General features: G+C 37.5%; 1 protein-coding gene across 1 annotated transcript in view; it reads left to right on the top strand.

Moving 5' to 3' along the window:
• Uhrf1bp1l (UHRF1 binding protein 1-like) overlaps nt 1–18,486 on the top strand; it is a 120,751-nt gene that overhangs the window by 91,264 nt on the left and 11,001 nt on the right. The window contains 2 exon segments of the mRNA XM_013518586.1: nt 5,919–6,112; nt 7,539–7,650. Coding sequence (XP_013374040.1) covers nt 5,919–6,112; nt 7,539–7,650 — 306 coding nt within the window.

Here is an 18,486-nt window from a genome sequence, read left to right as displayed (position 1 = left end):
GCTCCTCGGAGGATGAAAACAGCCAAGTTCATCAGGAAAGCCAGCATGACGAGCTCCTCCAACAGAACCAACAACTCCTTACAGCTTTTACCAGCTCCAACAGCCTTCTCTGCTCCCAACAGCTTTCTTCTTCTCCAGGTCTGCCTCTTATGCTGCTGTCAGCAATCCCCAGGTGGGCCTCCCACACCCAGCACCGTGCTTACTCAGTTCAGCTGGGGGTTATAAGTTGATCACCAGTTATCAATCCACTACAGTGGCACAGTCCTATAATCCCAGCACTCGGGGAGGCTGAGGCAGGAAGATTGCCACGACTTTGAAGCCAGCCTGATCTACATAGCAGGACCAAGGCCAATCTGAACTGCCAAGTAAGATCCTGTCTCAAAAAAAAAAAAAGGAAAGCCGTCGGCTTTGAATGTGCCCTCTCTCGTTACCTCTTCCTCTTTGTCTTCCCACAAGAAGGAAAAACCTTCCCTTTTCCTCTTCCCACTTCCCTCCTCTCACTCTCTCCACGTCCCATTTCTCCTGTCTTCTGCATCATTTCTTGTTTTCTCTTCTCACTTCTTCCCTCCTCCTTCACATTCTCTCACTTCCCCTTTTCCCCACCTGTCAGTGGTTGAAATAAAATGAGTTTTAGAATTGTTTAGCTAGTGGATTTTTTTATTACTATTCTAAGGGCCTTTGGTTCTCTGTCATCCTTGTTATAGCCCGTGTAACCAGTTTTTATCTTTATTTCATATCAGCATTCCATGTCAGATTTCATTTAAAAGAAGAATTTTGCACTTTTAAAAGTTTGAAAGCAAAACACATCATAAATAATCAATCAGTAGTATTGCAGGGGCATTATCAGTTTTTTGAGGTTGACGGGAGAAAAACCTTGGCTTTCCCACGGTGTAGTGCCAGGGGTTCTCTTGCAGTCATCGCTAAGCTGAATGGTGCACTAGGATGGCGTACATCTCACACCGAGACACAGGCAACTGCGTACTTATTTTCTGTCCGTATGACTTCGTCTTTTCTGGATACTTCATATAAACAGTTCCTGTAGTTTTTTCTTTTTCTAGTTTTTTTTTTGGTTTTTTTCCGGTACCAGGAATCGAACTCACGACCTTGCATTTGCCAGGCAGGCACTGTGCCACTGAGCTAAATCCCCAGCCCCTTCTTTTTCTAGTTATACATTATCCTAACCCCCTACTTGTTGTATGACAACATTATAGTTTCTGAGTTTAGCCCACTATAGTAAAATAAATCAAGAGCGGTCCAAAACTCAACTTGATGGCATTTATCCGTGTAGACAGAACTATTCCATTTTTATATACATAATGGAAGTGAAATTGATGTAGCTGTCATCGAGGGTAAATTGACCATATGAACAAAAGTTTTGTAGGTGTTTTTATTTGACTTCGCTTTTCTCCTCTGGATATTGTTTTTTTTTTCTTTTCTTTTTTACAGTCAGGGTCCCCTTGGCAGCACAGGCTTGCCTTGAGCTCACCCTGTAGCTCAGGCTGCACTTGGACTTGTGGTGATCCTCCTAGTTCAGCTTCCTGAGTGCTGGGATTATAGACGTGTGCCACCATGGCTGGGCATCTTTTTAAGGGGGAGTATTAAACAGATTTTGTCTATTCAGTATAATTTAATTTAGCAAACTGTTCCTTGGTCATTTCATGTCATTTTGAAAGACCTGGCTATGACCCTGTCTGAAACAGGAAATGATTTCTGCCCTTGGGTTGTGATGACTGGTCCATAGTTGCCTATGACTGAAGCACTGGGTCTTTTTTGTAAATTTATGAGGTTACGGAGAGGGGAAGGGTCACAGGCTGGAAAAGCTCCTTTGTCTGGGATCACTGGTGACACTTTTGCCGTCATATGACTGAACCAACACAGAGGAGAATGAAAAGTGGACCTGCCAAGTGGAGAGAGTGAGGTTCCTCAAATGGTGCCCCTAAGGGCACCACGTGGACCTCAGTGTCCAGCCGTGCCTGAAGCCAGCTCATCACTTGTACTCCTGTTGCAAAACAAATACATTTTTTTAAAAGCAAGGTTAAGTTTCTATTTACTTGTACTCTGAAGTGTTCTATGTGACTTAAAAATAATTTTTTTTTATGACAGCATTTTGGAGCTAGAATTCACACGCTATAACATACCATTCACCCATTTAACATATGTAGTTCACTGGTTTTTAGTGTACTCACAGATGGTGCAGCCATTGTAACAGTCAGTTTTAGAGCATTTCATCACTCTCAAAAACCCCTGTACCAGAACTCTCAATCCATTTTTCCCGATTGCATTAGTAAGCTTTCCTATTACTACATATAATACTTCACGCTCACCTTAAAAGGAGGAAGGGTTTAATTTAGCTCATGTTGCAAGGGGTTCAGTTCATGGTCTACAGTCTTCAAGGCGAGAAGCGTGGTGGAACAAAGGCTTTCAATTGAGGATGTACAGCAGGGGAGCAACACCAGAGATGAACAGGTGAGGGACCATGTATAGTACTCAAGACCATACCTTCACATCTCCGTGCTGCCCAGACACACCCCAGAGTGTGCTCTACTAAACTGATAGGCATTTCTTAATCCAATGGAATTGACATGTCAAGATTAACAGTGACACTGATACTCAGGCAACCACTAATTTACTTTCTGTCTGTATGACTTGGTTTATTCTGGACACTGTGTAAGTGGGACTGTACAATATATGGTCTTTTGTGACTGGTTTCTTTGGTTTAATGTAATATTTTCAAGGTTCACCTAAGTTATTGCATGTATCAGTGCTTCAGTCTTTTGAATGGCCAAACAATGTTCCATTGTATAAACATACCACATTTTGTTCATGCATTCACCACTTGATTGACATTTGGGTGTTTTCTTCTTTTTTGGCTGTTCCAGATAATATAGCTACAAGAATTCATGCACAAATTTTTACACAGACATATATTTTCATTCCTCTGGGGCTATATATGTATCTGGGAATGGTATTGCTGGGTCATGTGATAATTCTATTTGACCATTTGAGGAACTGTCAGACTTTTAACAAAGTAGCTGTGCCATTTTACTTATTTACCATGAGGGTTCCAACTTTTCACATCCTTGCCAACACTTGTTATTATCTGCCCTTTTGATTATACCCATGCTACTGCATATGAAATGATATATCATGGTGACTTTATGTTTCCCTGATGGCTGGTGATGTAAGTGTATTTTCATGTGTTTATCAGCTGTTTGTGTATCTTCTCTCAAGAGCTGTCCACATCTTTTGTCTATTTTGAGTTGTTCATTTTTTATTGAGCTGTAAGTGTTGTATATACAATTCTCTTACCAAATATATGGCTTGCAAATGTTTTCTCTGGTTCTGTGAGCTGTCTTTCTACTTTTAAAAAATTATTTCTAGTGCTGGAGATTGAACCCAGCATTTCATGAATAGTAGGCAGCTTTCCGTCTCTGAGCCACATCCACATCTCCACTTTTGGATAGTGTCTTTTGAAGCACACAGAGTTTTAGTTTTAATGAGTCCAGTTTGTTTTGTTTGTTTGTTTCAGTCCTAGTGTTTGAATCTGCAGCCTTTCCACTGAGCTGCATTCCCAGCCCATTTTTAATTTACATTTTTTAAGAGAGGGTCTTGCTAAATTGCCAAAGAGGGACTCAAGCTTGCACGCTCCCCTAAGTGCTGAGACTACAGGCATGTGCTCCCCTGCCTACCTCTTCTGTTGCTTTATTTTTGGGTTGGAACTATTGCTAAACCTGAGCTCATGAAGATTTATCCTTAGGGGTTTTATTGTTGTTTTGAGAAAAGGTCTCTCTATGCAGTTCAGGCTGGCCTTGAACCCACTATGGCGATCTTCCTGCCCCAGTCTTGCAAGTGCTGGAATTACAGGCTATAGGCATGTGCCACCACGCCCAGCACTCTGTTTTCAGTGTTACTTTGCTGTTCAGAGTTCTTTGCAATTCCATGTGAATTTGAGAACCAGCTTGGTAATTTCTGCAGAGCAGCAGCCCTGACTGCAGAAGTGGTTAAACTGAAGCCTTAGACCCTCGGGGGAGTGTTGCCATCAGCGTGGAGTCTTCCAGTCCGTGGGCGCAGGGCGCGGTCTTTCCCTTCTATGTAGATCATCATGAACGTCTTTCAGTGATGTTGTTTTTGCAGTAAAAATTCTGCACTTTTATTAAATTTATGCCTGAGTTGTTTTTGTGGGAAGTGAGGGGAAAGAGGACAGTACTAGAAATCAAACCCAGGGGCTTGTGCCTATCTTTTAAAATGAAATTATTTCTCAGAGTTTGTTTGAAGTTTCTTCCCTACAAAAGTAAATAAGTAGAATTTATTTCTGTATATTAATTTCTGTGTCCAGCAACCCTGAACTCATCCATTAGTTCAGGATGATTTTTTTTTTTTTTTTTTTTTTTAGTTGATTCTTTGCTCTTCTTTTCTGTATAGAAGGTCACATCATCTGTGAATAGAGGTGATTTTTCTTCTTCCTTTCCAATCTGGATGCCTTTTATTTATTTTTCTTGGCCAGTTGTCATAGCCAGAGCTATAACCTCTAAGAGAATGTTGAAGTGATGAGAGCAGACATGATTATTTTTTCTTGTTTGAGACAGAATCTCCCTATGTAGTTGAGGATGGCCTTTAACTCACTATGTAGCCCGGGCTAGGCCTCAAACTCATAGCAGACCTCCTGCCTCAGCCTCCCGAATGTTAGGATTACAGAGACATGCACCACCATGCCTAGGGTGAACAGATATCCTTGTCTTGTTTTTGATTTTTGGCAAAAAGGGAAAGTATCGGTATTCAATGTGATATTTAACATAATAAATATGATGATTGAGTATGATAGTAGTAACTGTGAGGTGCTCATAGATGCTTTTTATCAGATTTAGGAAATTTATGTTTTCTGTTAGTATTTTATCTTGAAAAGACACTAGATTTTGTCAAATGAGTTTTTTGCATTTATTGAAATGATAAGGGAGGCTTTAAAATAATGTATGGTAGTACGTAACTGATTTTTTGGAGGAGACGTTAAGTCAGCCTTGCATACTGGGATAGATCTGCTTGGGTTTGGTATGTAACTATTTTTATATGTTGGATAATTCATCTGCTAGTGTTTTGTGAAGGATCTCTGTATCCCTATTCATAAGGGTAGTGCTCTGAATTCTCTTGGGATTTCTTTGGCTTTGGAGTCAGGCCAGTACTTGCATCATAGGAGGTGTTTGGAAGTCCTGCTGTGTGTCCTGTGGAAGATTTAGATTATTTGGTATTCTTTTCTAAATGTTTGAAGCCCACCTGGTCCTGGGCTTTTCTTTGTGGGTAGCTTTATTATTACTGTCGTCATTGTTATCATCATCATCATCAGTCATATCTCCTTGCCGGCTCTCTCTCAGTTCACATCATGTTTTTGAGGTATGTTCGGACAGTCTCGGTCTTTCTTGGAATTTATCTGTTTCATCTATTTTATTGGATAACATCATTCCTTTGTTAGCATTTTATATCTAAGGTTGGCAGTAATGTATCTTTCTTTCTGATTCTAGCTGTTTTTTTCTTGGTCAGTCGAAACTAAAGGTTTAATGATTTTGTGAATCTTTTCAAAGAATGGCCTCTTGGTGTTACTAATACTTTATTTTTAGTTTTTTAAGTTTTTGAGACAGGATTTTGCTGTGTAGTCCAGGCTGGCCTTAAACTCACTAGGTAGCTCAGGCTGGGCTCAAGTCCACGGTGATCCTCCTGCCTCAGTGCTGACATCACAGGCTTGCACCACCACACTCGCCTTGATCTTACTGACTTTTCAAAAATCATTTCTCTGTCTCATAATACTGTCCACATACTAATAAAGATAGAAACTTATTTTTGAATTTGTTTTTTACAATAGGACTTTATTTTTTAAGATTTGTCAAGTATTTTGAAATGTTTTCTGAGCATTATATTCGTTTGATCAGATTCTCGTATGCTTGACACTGAAACCGATTTGAGAGGAAACGTCAGAAGTGACTCGGCACCGCTGAGCAGCGGCAGGGGTGACCGGAAGAAACAGCACAGTGTCACACAGGCGACTCAGACGAGCCCCGAGGCCCCGCCGCCCTCTCCGGCAGTGAGCTTTCCTGAGTGCTCCTTGGACTTCACACGGGAACAGGTACCGTGAAGCCTAATACAGATGCCACTCCAGCAGTTAAATTAAGTGTTGAGATTCTAACAGTTAAGACGTTGGGTTTACTTATGTCAATAAAGTATATCAAGTGCCCCGTGTACCTGAGCACTGTGCTAGATGCTGTCTTCGATTACGGTGTTGAGCAAGATGAACGAAAATACTGTAATTTCTTCCCCTTCCTGCAGTGCTGTCAATATTGTGATTGTTTTTTTATTCTCCAGATCTTTTCCATTTTTTCAAAACTGATACTTAAGGATATACCTTATAGTTTTTTACTTAACATTGTTTGACACTTTTTCACATTGCTACATTTGCTTCATATTGAATTTTAATGGCTGAGTAATATGCATGTGGCTATATTATCATTTCTGAACCTTCCTCTTACCATTTGTTAACATTCAAGTTGCTTCTGATTTTTTCTGTCATTATAAACAAAATGTTCAGCAGAATTTTAATTCACTCTGGAACCACGGAATGAGTTCATTCATCTGTTCATCAGAGATTTATTGGATGACATTTCTGAACGAATGTATAATTGAGCCGTATACCTTCTCTGTGTGCTGAATAACTCAGAGTCTAGTGGCAAAGGCAGGAGTTTGCACTCAGGGGTCGTAGTGTGCCAGGCTAAGTGCTATACCACGGAGTTGAAGTGTGCGGGCAACTGCTGTACCCAATTTGATCTGTAAGGCAGGAAATCTTGGGTTGGGACTAAAAAATGAGAACTGGTTGAAATTAAAAATATGTATTTTATTGTGTGTATATAAATACAAAGTCCTTAGCTTTATTAAATATTTCTATTTAAGGGCTAGGAATGGCTTTAAGAGGACAAAATACTTGAATTATGTATAGGGAAGACCTATTGGCCACCCAGAAGAAACTGTCTGGAGCTTAAGAGAGAGGTTTGTACTGGATCATGATTCCTGTGATAGAGTAGTTGAGCTACAGAAGTAGCTACGACTATCCAAGAGAGTGACTCAAATGACAGGAGCAGACCCGCTGTGGCATCTGATAGAACATGAAAATTCCAGGCTTCCTAGAAGATAAGATGAAAAAGAAATTGATCAAAGTAATAAGCATGAAAGAGGCGGGAAAACCAGAGAAGAGAGGGTCTTGGAAAGAATTGGGGGTCAGCAGTGTCTGACGCTGTGGGGAGGTGACGGTGAGACAGTCACTGTTAAATCACAACCTAGGCGTTAGCGTTTTGGATCCCTGGATCAAAACTTAGGGACATTTTTAAGTTTGTGACAAGTGTTTCCGAGTAGCTGCTCCAAGCAGCTTGCAGTTTAAGTGGACCCTCACCAGCATGGGGTACTTTTACTATCGCAGCTCTCACACTTTGGATGGTGTATAAAATATTGTGTATTTCTTGGAAGTGATGTACATGTTTTTATTTTCCAATTTATCTTTTCAGCTCATAGAAGAGAATGAATCTCTTAAACAGGAACTGGCGAAAGCTAAAATGGCTCTTGCAGAGGCTCACTTAGAAAAAGACGCGCTTCTTCATCAGATAAAGAAGATGACAGGTGAATAACAGGAGTGGTGATCAGAACTCAGACTACAGCTCAGGAGTAGGAAGGTTGTATTCATAATGCACATGTTACGAGAGGGTGGAAGACTTTCCTTTTCAGGAAGTTAAAATGACACGGAATATAGCGAGGTGGTGACTGTTCCAAAGCCAGTTTGGAAAGTATTAGGTACGAACATTACAACCTTGCAGTTGTTCTGCGTTCGGGGATTCAACCCCTTTTAAACCAGTGTGATCCAGGGAAGTCAGCACATACTGTAAAATAATTACATGCTTAATGATAGCCAGATGTTATTTCCTAATTTTGATAATCTCATTGTAAGAATTTTTTTAAAGAAAAAGAAAACCTGTTGTGTTCACATGGATTATTGAATTTATTTCTCATTATTTGTTAATAATTTACTACTCTTCACAGAGATTCAAATGCTTTTAGGGCTACTGTAAAGTAAAAGGAGGCTTACATTTTAAATGTTATTAAAATTATGTACTTAACTCTATAATTATTTAATTACTGTAAAAAGTCTAATTAAATTAATAAATTATATAATTAATAAGTTGAAGAACCGAAAAACCTTCACCCTACTGAACTTACTAAAGTAACTTGAAAATGTGAAAAAAGCCACTTTAGACAATGGGTAAACTATGTAAGTGGAAGCTATAATTTTCACAGAAAGATCGTACAAATGTAAAAATAAAAAGCACAAATATTAGCATAGTCAAGTAATTTATAAGGCATTACTTGTACATTCCTTTAAAATTTTATTGTTGAAGTGAAATTTAATTGCCCTAAATTTGGCAGCATTTGTAATTATAAAAATTTTAATTAGTACTATTTGTATTATTTCTTTACCTTTATCATTCCTCTTTAAGAAGAATGTTTTTGGGGAATTTATCTTTCACACACTTAAAATAATTTCATATCATTCTTGTAATATTATATTAGGTAGGTGTTTGCACATACTGAATTTATAAAGCTAGTTTTGATTAAAGCTCTATGTGATATATACATATATACATATATATATATAGTCTTCTATGGTAAGAGTTATTGTTAAATTTTGAATTCTATTTTGTAGGAATTAAGGTTGAAAACAACATGAGAGAATCTTAATCATGCTTTATGAAATAAAAGTATATGAATGTAAAGAACAGAGGCTTTGAAGATCTAAAATGTATGTCTGATAGCATTAACCTAAGTGGTGTCTATTTTAAAAATTCACATTCTTAGACATAAGTATATCCAAGTCAGAACATGAAACACCTGGACTATTCTTTTTTTTTTTTTTTTTTTTCCTTTTAAAGATACTTGAAAGTTCTGAACCACGTTGCCACACTTCCTGGTGCTTTGCCTGCGTGGCATGACTTACAGAGCTGTCCTTGTTCGGAGTGCTTGAGGGGCACATGCCTCGTTTACATTGAGCGTTGGAGTGGTATAGGTTTTGTTGAGAACAGTTCTGGCATTGTTTCTCATACATCATCCATGGTCATTGACATTACTTAAAAATACAGGAACTGTTTGGAGAGCTGAGGATACAGGCAAGAACAAATTAAATTGTTATTATTTTACCACAGAGTATTTTAAAAATCGTGAAACTATGCTAACCTAAAACTGTATATTACCTGTAGATTAACACAGAGGTCTAATCAAAGATTTAAAGTATATAGCTCACATTTTTAAGTGGAGAAATTTTGATTTGTAGGTATGTACTTAGCAAAAACAGTCTGTATTATGGAAAAGAAAGATTGATGGGACCTTAACTTCTTCTGAGCTGACGGTGTTTCTATTGCCTTGTTCTATATAAATTAAAATTTTTTTCTGTGGTATATCATAATTGCTTAACGTTATAGAAGCTGAATGTTTTCCTTATTCTTTTTAAATGTATTTGACCTTCCCAAGAAAATCATATAAACAAGAATTGATAAAATTCTGAACATTCTATGTGCGTCGTTTGATTTTTTTAAAAGGAAGAATATTATTTTAATAGAGCTTTAAAATTCATAACACACTGCCAAAAACATTGTGTCATTAATATCTAATTCCTACAATAAACTGTGATATTAGCTTGATTACAATCAGCTTGATACTATCCAACTACTGGAAGTCTCAGAAAGGACAAGTGAATTGACTAAAATTATAATTATAACCTGATCTTTGGACTTTCAGCCCACCTAATGCTTTTATTTTAGTTGATAATTAATTCACAGATTTTGCAGGGCCAGGGGTAAAAGGAGGAATCATTGTCTCACCTTTTTCCTTTTAAGATGATTATATACTTTTAACAGTATGTGTATGTGTGTTGTTGGACGTGTTGTGTGTGTGTTATTCAGATTACTTAAAACGTAGTGGGACAGTTTGTTAAGTTAACCCCCAACTGTTCAGCAAATACAAACTTATCAAGGTTTTTTAAATGACTATGAAGTTGTCATACTGTGAAATATTTTTTGGTTAAATTTCTAGAAGACAGATGTTAATGATTAGGAGATGGAAATAATGATTGTGCTTTGCTTTTTATTTTATGTTTTTTGGTTTGAGGGAGAGTCTTTGTTTTGTTTCATTTTTATTTTTAGTTGGTAAGTAAAAATTGTATTTATGGGGTGCAGCATGATGTTTGATATATGTATACATTGTAGAATGGAGAAGTCACACTAACATGTGCATTATCTCACTTCTTTCTATTAAAAATATTTCAATCTGCTCCCTAGCATTTTTCTGTTTACAACATAGTGTTGTTAACTGTAGTCACCATAGTGTACAATATATCTCTTGAATTTATTACTCCAACTAAAATTTTGTGCCCTTGGGCAAACACTCCCTCACACCTGTACAGCCTTTGATAATCATCATTTTACTCTCCATTCCTGAGTTCAGTTTTGTTACATTTCACATTTGAGCAAGATCATGCAGTATCTGTCTCCCTATACCTGGCTTATTTTACTTACTGTGATGCCCCTCATATTAATCCATATTGTCGGAAATGGCAGGATTAAATAGTATTCTATTGTGCTTATATTCTACATTTTCTTTCTCTTCTTCTTCTTTTGGTCTTTTTGAGACAAGGTCTTGCTATGCAGTTCAGGCTGGCTTGGAACTCACAGTGGTCCTCCTGCCTTAGCCTCCTGAGTGGTAGGATTGCAGGCAGCACCACCATGCCCGCATATTCTACATTTTCTTTATCTGTTTGTTGGAGGATGCTTCGTTGATCCCATAACTTGGCTTTTGTGAATATTGCTGCTGTGGACATGGTATTGCAGATGCTTCTTCAACATACTGATTTCATCTGAGATTCCATTTTGAATTTCGTGATGGCCTTGCCCTTTGTTCTTCCTAACAGCTGTACTCGTTTACATTTCTACCAACAGTGAGCAAGAGTTTCTTTTTCCACATTCTCACCAACACTGGTTATCTCCCATCTTTCTCTTAGTAACCATTCAATAGGCATGAGGTGCTGCCGTGGTTTTCATCTGCTTTCCCCTAAAGATGGGTGATATTGAGCGTTTTTGTCATATCCTGTTGAACATTTGTGTGTCCCTTTTTGAGAACTATCTATTAAGCCATTTGCCCATTTTTAATTGTGTTTTTTCTTTTGTTGACATTGCATTTTTTATACCTTTTGCATGTTAACCCTTTCTCCGATGTATGGTATGAAAATATATTGTCCCTTTTGAAGATGACATTATGTAATATAACAACCACTGTTAATATCCTATCACAATGTTTTGATTTTTTTTTTAAATTTTTTTTCTGGTACTGGGAGTCAAACTCATGACCTTGCGCTTGCCAGGCAGGTGCTGTGCCGCTGAGCTAAATCCCCAGCCCCAATGTTTTGAAATTCTGTATCATTTTTATTATTCTCTGTGTTCTTTAGTTTATATATTTGTTTTTGTTATTTTGGGTTTTTTTAAATGAAAAACAAAATTTATATGTAATAAACAGGATGACACATAAATGTTAGGATAGTTGGAATAGGTGTATTGCTGATGTCTGTGGTTTATTGAAAGGAACACTCAATGCTTAAAATTTTCTCTTTTTTTGACCAATTTTGCACCCTTGAATCTGGTAATCAGAATGACTGATCTGAAAACAACAATATGCAGTATAAGAACCATTGTTGAACTCCTGTCATCTTGTATGGTGAAGCTCTACATCATTTCCAATGTTATTGTTTTATTACTTGTTACTGTCTTTGATTGTTTGATCAATCTTACATTCTTATGTCTGGTGGACTGAGCACCTTCACTGAAGATAGCAGTATGTAACGTAGCAACCATTGTAAATTCCTATGATTTTGTTTTGGGGTCAAGTATCGTTTTTGTTGTTTTTGTGTTTTGATTTTGTCTTCATTGTTTTGTTAGTTTTTTTAATTTTTAAAATAAAAATTTAAAAAAACAAAGAAAATATATTGGCCCATTCTCTAGGTTGTCTCTTCTCCCTTGATTATTTCCTTTGCTGTACAGAAGCTTTTTGTTGGCTATAATCCCATTTGTCTATTTTACCTATATTGCGTGTGCTTTGGGGGTTATAGCCAGAAAATCGTTGCCTAGACCAGTCTCAGGGGATCTTCCTCTGTTTTGGTCTAGTATTTTTACAGCTTCTGGTCATATGTTTAAGTCTTTTGGTCATTTTGAGTTGTTTTTTGGGTGTAGTGAGGGAGGAGAAGACATACATGAAGACAGTTTTTTTTAGCACCATTTATTGGAGGTGTGTTCTCTATTGTATGTTCTTGGTATCTTTGTTGAAGATCAGTTGATCATAAATGCATGGATTTATTTCTGGGCTGTTTTGTTCCTTTGGTCTGTATATCTGTCTTTACACCAGTACCATGCTGTTTTGATTACTACAGCTTTGCTGTGGACTTTTTTTTAAGAGAAAAAAGAAAACTAACAAAACAACAGCAATGAAGACAAAAACAACAACAACAAAAACAATACGTGACCTCAAAACAAAATGATACCAATTAACAATAGTTGCTATATTACATACTGTTATCTTCAATGAAGTTGCTCAGTTCACCAGATGTAAGAGTATAAGATTGATCAAACAAAGACAATAACAAGTAATAAAGAAAAAAAAACCCACTGGAAACCATACAGTTTTACCATACAAGGTAGTAGGAATTCAACAAAGGTTCTTTCTTATACTCTATATTGTTGTCTTCATTTTATTATTTTCTACGCTGTTTTGTTTATTTTTTTGTTTTTGTTATTTTTTTCTTTTTAAAATGAAAAACAAAATTTCTGTGTATATTCAAAGATGGCTGGGATAGATGTATTGCTGATGTATGTGGTTTATTGAGAAGAACAGTTAATGCTTAAAATTTTCTTTTTTCTTGACCAATGTTGTGGACTTTTTGTGCTTTCTTTTTAATTTCATGTTTGTCAAACACATCTGTGAGGCATCTTCTATTTTTTTCTTTTCTCATTTCTTTTCTCATTCTTTTCTCATTTTCTCATCAAAATGCCACTAGATGATAGTAGTTGGGATCAAAGCATTATTTTTAATTAAGCCTTGTAAGGATGGCTGTGTATAATCACAAGCAAATACATAGGGAAAAAAAACTAACCAGAAACTTTTTTCTGGAGTATTTCTGTGTTATTCAGCGCATGTCAGTACAGAAGTTATACTTCTGACAGTTTTCTGTTAGCTCGCACTCTAATCAAGGCACCTTTTCATCTCATTGACGGCTGCCATTTTTCATGCTGTTTGTGAAGCTGTTATCTTGGAAGTTACATTAAGACACCTTTATTTCCCATCCGTTCATCACCAGGCCCTGCCGTCTCTCTTTGTAAATCTCTCGCAAGTCATGCTTCCCTTCTCACCGCTTCCTAATCTAAACTGCCATCAGCTCCTCCTTGCTGCAGTACTGCAGCTCTCTCCTGGCTTCCTGCAGCTGCTCCGGTCCTCCGGGAATCATGCTGTTCACTGCAGGCAGAATTCCCTTTCGAGTCAAAGTACAATTTTAATCCAAGCAGTTCACCTACCTCCACTCTCACCCTGAGCTGAAATGCATCAAATGGCTTTTAATTGCTTTTATAATGAAAAAAGTATTTAATGTAACCTCTGAGGTCGCATATACGAGGGCCACTATCTGTGCAGTAGTTCTGAGCATCAGTAAGTTCGTGCCTGGGAGGTTAAAAGCGGCCCATCACCTAGAAGATACTCGGTGTGAGTTATTACTGTCATTACCACTTAGCCTCGCTTCGCACATGTTTCTGCCCCACTGCCATTCTCTAAGTGCTTGGAGTGGGAATTAGCAGTGCTTTGTCCATCACAGGACTTCGGTTCATGCAGTATGTTGAAATACATAACCCTCCTCGTTGCCTGGATCCGTCCTATTTGTGTCTCAGGTCTCAGCCACTGATCACTTTCTCGGGGAATCTGTCCTAAATTTCTGTCACAGAGTAAGACCGGCTCATCCGCATGACCACACACCTCTACTTAGCATGTAATGCTTTTATGGCTTTTTAATTTTAAATGTGTTTGTTCAGTTAGGGCCTGACATACTAGATCGTAAATGCCATGAGAATAGGTATTACGTTTTGGGCATTGTTAAACTTTGTATTTTTTATGCCTCATACAGTATCTGGCACAGAGACGGTGCTCAGTAAATTTCTTGAAAGAATAAAATGGGTACATGAGGTATCAAGCGGGTTTTCTCAGTATTGAATTCTGTCAGTTGTGTTGAAGAGAGAGGGAACACAAAGAAGTAGTTGCTGGTTATTCAGAAGGGGCAAACGCCTTGTGCCGTTCTGTGTCCAGGATTGGGATATCGGATCTTCTAATTGATGTGTCACAGAATGGAAAATAAGCACATCCTCTCACGGTGCCGCGGCAGCGCTGCAGCGTCATCTGGCTTTTACCGTAACAGATGGTGTGGTGGCTGCTGAGATCTGCCAGTCCATTTGCTAAACAGGATGGAAGGAAGGCCAAGGAGGGTGGCTGAAACAGTCTCTCCTTGGGAAACTGACTGATACTCAGAACGAATTTCAGCTGTGCCTCGCTCTTACCGGAAAACAGTCCCATTTTAGCCTGCACTTAGAGGTGCTACAAAAGTAAGTTTGGAGCTGTATTTTAATTTTCCTGCAGAGTACATCAAAAGTTGGAATTACCTGTGATATAGACACACTAAAGCAGTAATGTTTCAAAAAGACAAATTTGATTAATTTACAATACTTGATACACTTTTGTTTTGGTTCTTTAGGTGGTCTTTTATTGAGAGGTGCAAAAACTGCCATGCAAACATGTAAGCATGATGGTCTTTATGTACCATTAGGTAAAGTCTAATGAATTAAAATGAAGGCAAATTCATGTTAAAGTTAAAATACTGAAATTTGGCAACAAGTGTTGCTGACACTTGTGCAGTTAGTTTTAGCAGGTTTGAGAATTTGAAACTTTTTTTTGAGACAGGGTCTCACTCTGTAGCCCAGGCTGCCCTCAAACCTCAGCAATCCTCCTGCCTCAGCCTACCTCCTGCTGGGATTGTAGGTATGCGCTACCACACCTGGCTGCAACTTTTTAACAAGAAGATTACTGAGAAATATGAAATGAAATATGTGTTGTTTCTGCTTTGTATATATTATAAAATGTGTAGAATAAATGTTTGGCTCTAGAAGAAACAATCAAGAGTTATATGGAGTTTTTATAAATTCTGAAAACTTTAGACAAAAAGGCAATAGGATATAGGGCCTCACACTTCCTAGGCAGGCACTGCACTCCAGAGCTATATCCCTGACCTCCAGAGTCAATTTCTTGTTTGCAAATTGTACTAAATTTTGATTTTTTGAGTTTTTTTTTTTTGGTACCAGGAGTCGAACTCAGGACCTTCCGCTTACCAGGCAGGCACTTGTGCCCCTGAGCTATATCCCTGGCCCCTAAACTTTGAATAACAAGTGAGATTTCTCATATTCTTGGTTTAACTTTTCACTAATTATGCTTGAAATTACTTGAACATTATGGAAGGAAAGTAAAGTGAAGTGATTAACCTGTCTTAAAATGATACAGCAAAGCATTTTGATTGATATGACAGAAAAGAATGCAAATACTTAATCATAAACGTCCATGAGAATAAATGAGATTTAAAAATTTAAAAATGACGCAGGCATGGTGACACACACCTGTAATCCCATCTACTCAGTAGGCTGAGGCAGGAGTAACACAGTTTGAGGCTGGCCTGGCCAACTTAGTGAAACCCTGTCTGAAAAATAAAAAGGACCGGGGATGTAGCTCAGTGGCAGCATTCTCCTCAGTTCAGTCCCAAGTACCACAGGATGGATAGATAGATAGATAGACAGATAGATATAGAGATAGGTGATAGAGTTAAAAGATCAGAAGGATCCTTGAAGGATGTGGGTGAAGTGAATTAATAGGGAGACTTATCTGTCCTTCCCAATATTTAAAATCACTCCAACTAAAAACAAGTGTATTGTCAAGAGGAGCTTTTTATTTTACTTTATTTTATTTATTTTTAATTTTTTTATTTTAAAAATTAAACTGACAAAACAATGAAGACAAAATCAAAACAACACAAAAACAAAAGTGACACATGACAGATAACATGATAGGAATCAACAGTGGTTGCTATATTACATACTGTTACCTTCAACGAAGTTGCTCAGTCCACCAGACATAAGAATGTAAGATTGATCAAACAGTCAAAGACAGTAACAAGTAATGAAAAAAACCATTGGAAGTGATACAGAGCGTCACCACACAACATGGTAGGAGTTCAACAATGGTTCTTACACTGCATATTGTTGCTTTCAGATCAGTCATTCTGATTACCAGATTCAAGGGTGCAAAATTGGTTAAGAAAAAAATTTTTAAGTATTGACTGTTCCTCTCAATAAACCACAGACAGGGGCTGGGGATTTAGCTCAGCGGCAAAAGCGCCTGCCTGGCAAGCGCAAGGTCGTGAGTTCGGTTCCCGGTACCGGAGAAAAACCAAAAAAAAAATAAATAAATAAATAAACCACAGACATCAGCAATATACCTATTCCAGCTATCCTTATATATACATATAAATTTCGTTTTTCATTTTAAAAAACTCCAAAATAACAAAAACAAATACATAAACAAAACAGCAAAGAGAGCAATATATATATAGAATTTCAAAACATGGTAATAGGATGTTAACATTGGTTGTTATATTACATAATGTTATCTTCAAAATGGTTGCACATATAACCAGATATAGGCATGCAAGATTGATCGAACAATTACACATTAACAGTTAAGGAGGAGCTTTTTAAAAGTAGAGTTTTGCATGCTTGTGTCTGGTGGTCTGAGCAACTGATTTGAAGGTAACAATATGCAATGGAATTACGGCGGTGAACTACCATCTTGTCTAGAGAAACTCTGTATTATCTCTAACGTTTTATTGAAGAATTATTTTCTTATTCTCTTTAATGGTTTGAGCAATCTTTCCTTCTTACATCCGATAAGCTGAGCAGTGTAGTTGAGGATGGCAATGTGCGGTGTAACAACCACTGTTGATTTGTATTAATTTGTCGTGAGACCCTGTATCACTTTGAATGTTCTTGCTTCGATTTGTTTACGTTCATGATACCGGTATGCTGTTACTGTTCTATTTTTTTGTTTGTTTGTTTCTCATGTATTACTCTTTAAAATAAAAAAAAAGTAGAGTGAATAAGTGTAAGGAACCACGTGGAACAAAATCCAAATAATTAAGCTCTTGAGAAAGCACTGTCATGAACAGCTCACTTGGCACGTTTATCATTTGAGTTAGTCAAAGGAGAACATACGTTCTGTACAGAGATTCTTCAGTGGGCGATGTGCCCACAGGTGTGTGTCGTTTGGAATCTGCTGAGCCCGGTTTCGACGTGAACTGTGCAGTTGGGGCCGTCTGTCATCGGGCAGGGCATTGCGGCCGTTTAACATTGTTCGAGGTCCGTTTATTTGCTTCGCAGTTTTTTATTAACACAATCAGCATAAGTATGATAATATTTGGTGCTTTCTTCATCCTTTTATTTTTAATCCCTTCCATTCCTTGCAGTTTAAAACTAGATTTTCAATATAAAGCATTAGAACTATGAAGGCAAAAAGTTTTAAAAATTCAGAATGAGGGAGTTAGGAAACTTTTATAGTGTGTTTCTGTAAATTTCCGAATTTATGGCACTCCCATCCCATGATATCAAAGTAAAACCTTGCCATGGCCCAGCATATCTTTATTTAAAAGGTTAGGGCTTCCCTGTATTTATACAGATATTTAAAGATTAATATAGTCATGTATATGTGCCTTTTCTATAATTTCACTGGGCGCCCAGTTTATACTTCGCGAGTTTTACCTGTATCATTAATAATTCCCCTCCCGGAGTTTTTAACCTTTAGAAAGAGTTTGTTGTTAATACTTTTCGCTTAGTGGCCTTCAGCTTTGATTTTATTTTGGTCTACGTTTTGAGTAGTTTCCAAATATGCCCAAATGCCATTTTAATGAAACCAATGTGAAGAGATGGAGGTTTGAAGAATATAAAAATATACACGGGTGTTTTTGTGTTACTTTCCCTTCCTGCTTGTATAATCATTATTCCAGTGCATCTTATAAAGTTAAAGACTAAGACATGGATGGCATCTTAAAGTTGAAGAGAAGCTCAAGTCATCTCCTCTAGCTCAAGGCTTTCACCAAAGCAAATCCAGAATGCTTTCAACAGTCTCCAAATTACAGCTGACATTATTAACAATGAGAAAACACCCTAATTCATAAATTCACGAATCTTTGAGTGGGGCTTTTTGTCTTTTTTTTCCCCAGTATCTCCTGGACATTATTACCATACATTGGTCTGGATTTTTCATTCACATTGTAAAAGAGCTATTGAATCT

This window comes from Chinchilla lanigera, unplaced genomic scaffold (assembly GCF_000276665.1).
Source record: "Chinchilla lanigera isolate Chin_1 unplaced genomic scaffold, ChiLan1.0 scaffold00004, whole genome shotgun sequence".
Taxonomy (NCBI): domain Eukaryota; kingdom Metazoa; phylum Chordata; class Mammalia; order Rodentia; family Chinchillidae; genus Chinchilla; species Chinchilla lanigera.
Note: the sequence above shows the minus strand (reverse complement) of the source record. Positions and strands in the feature narration are given on the sequence as shown.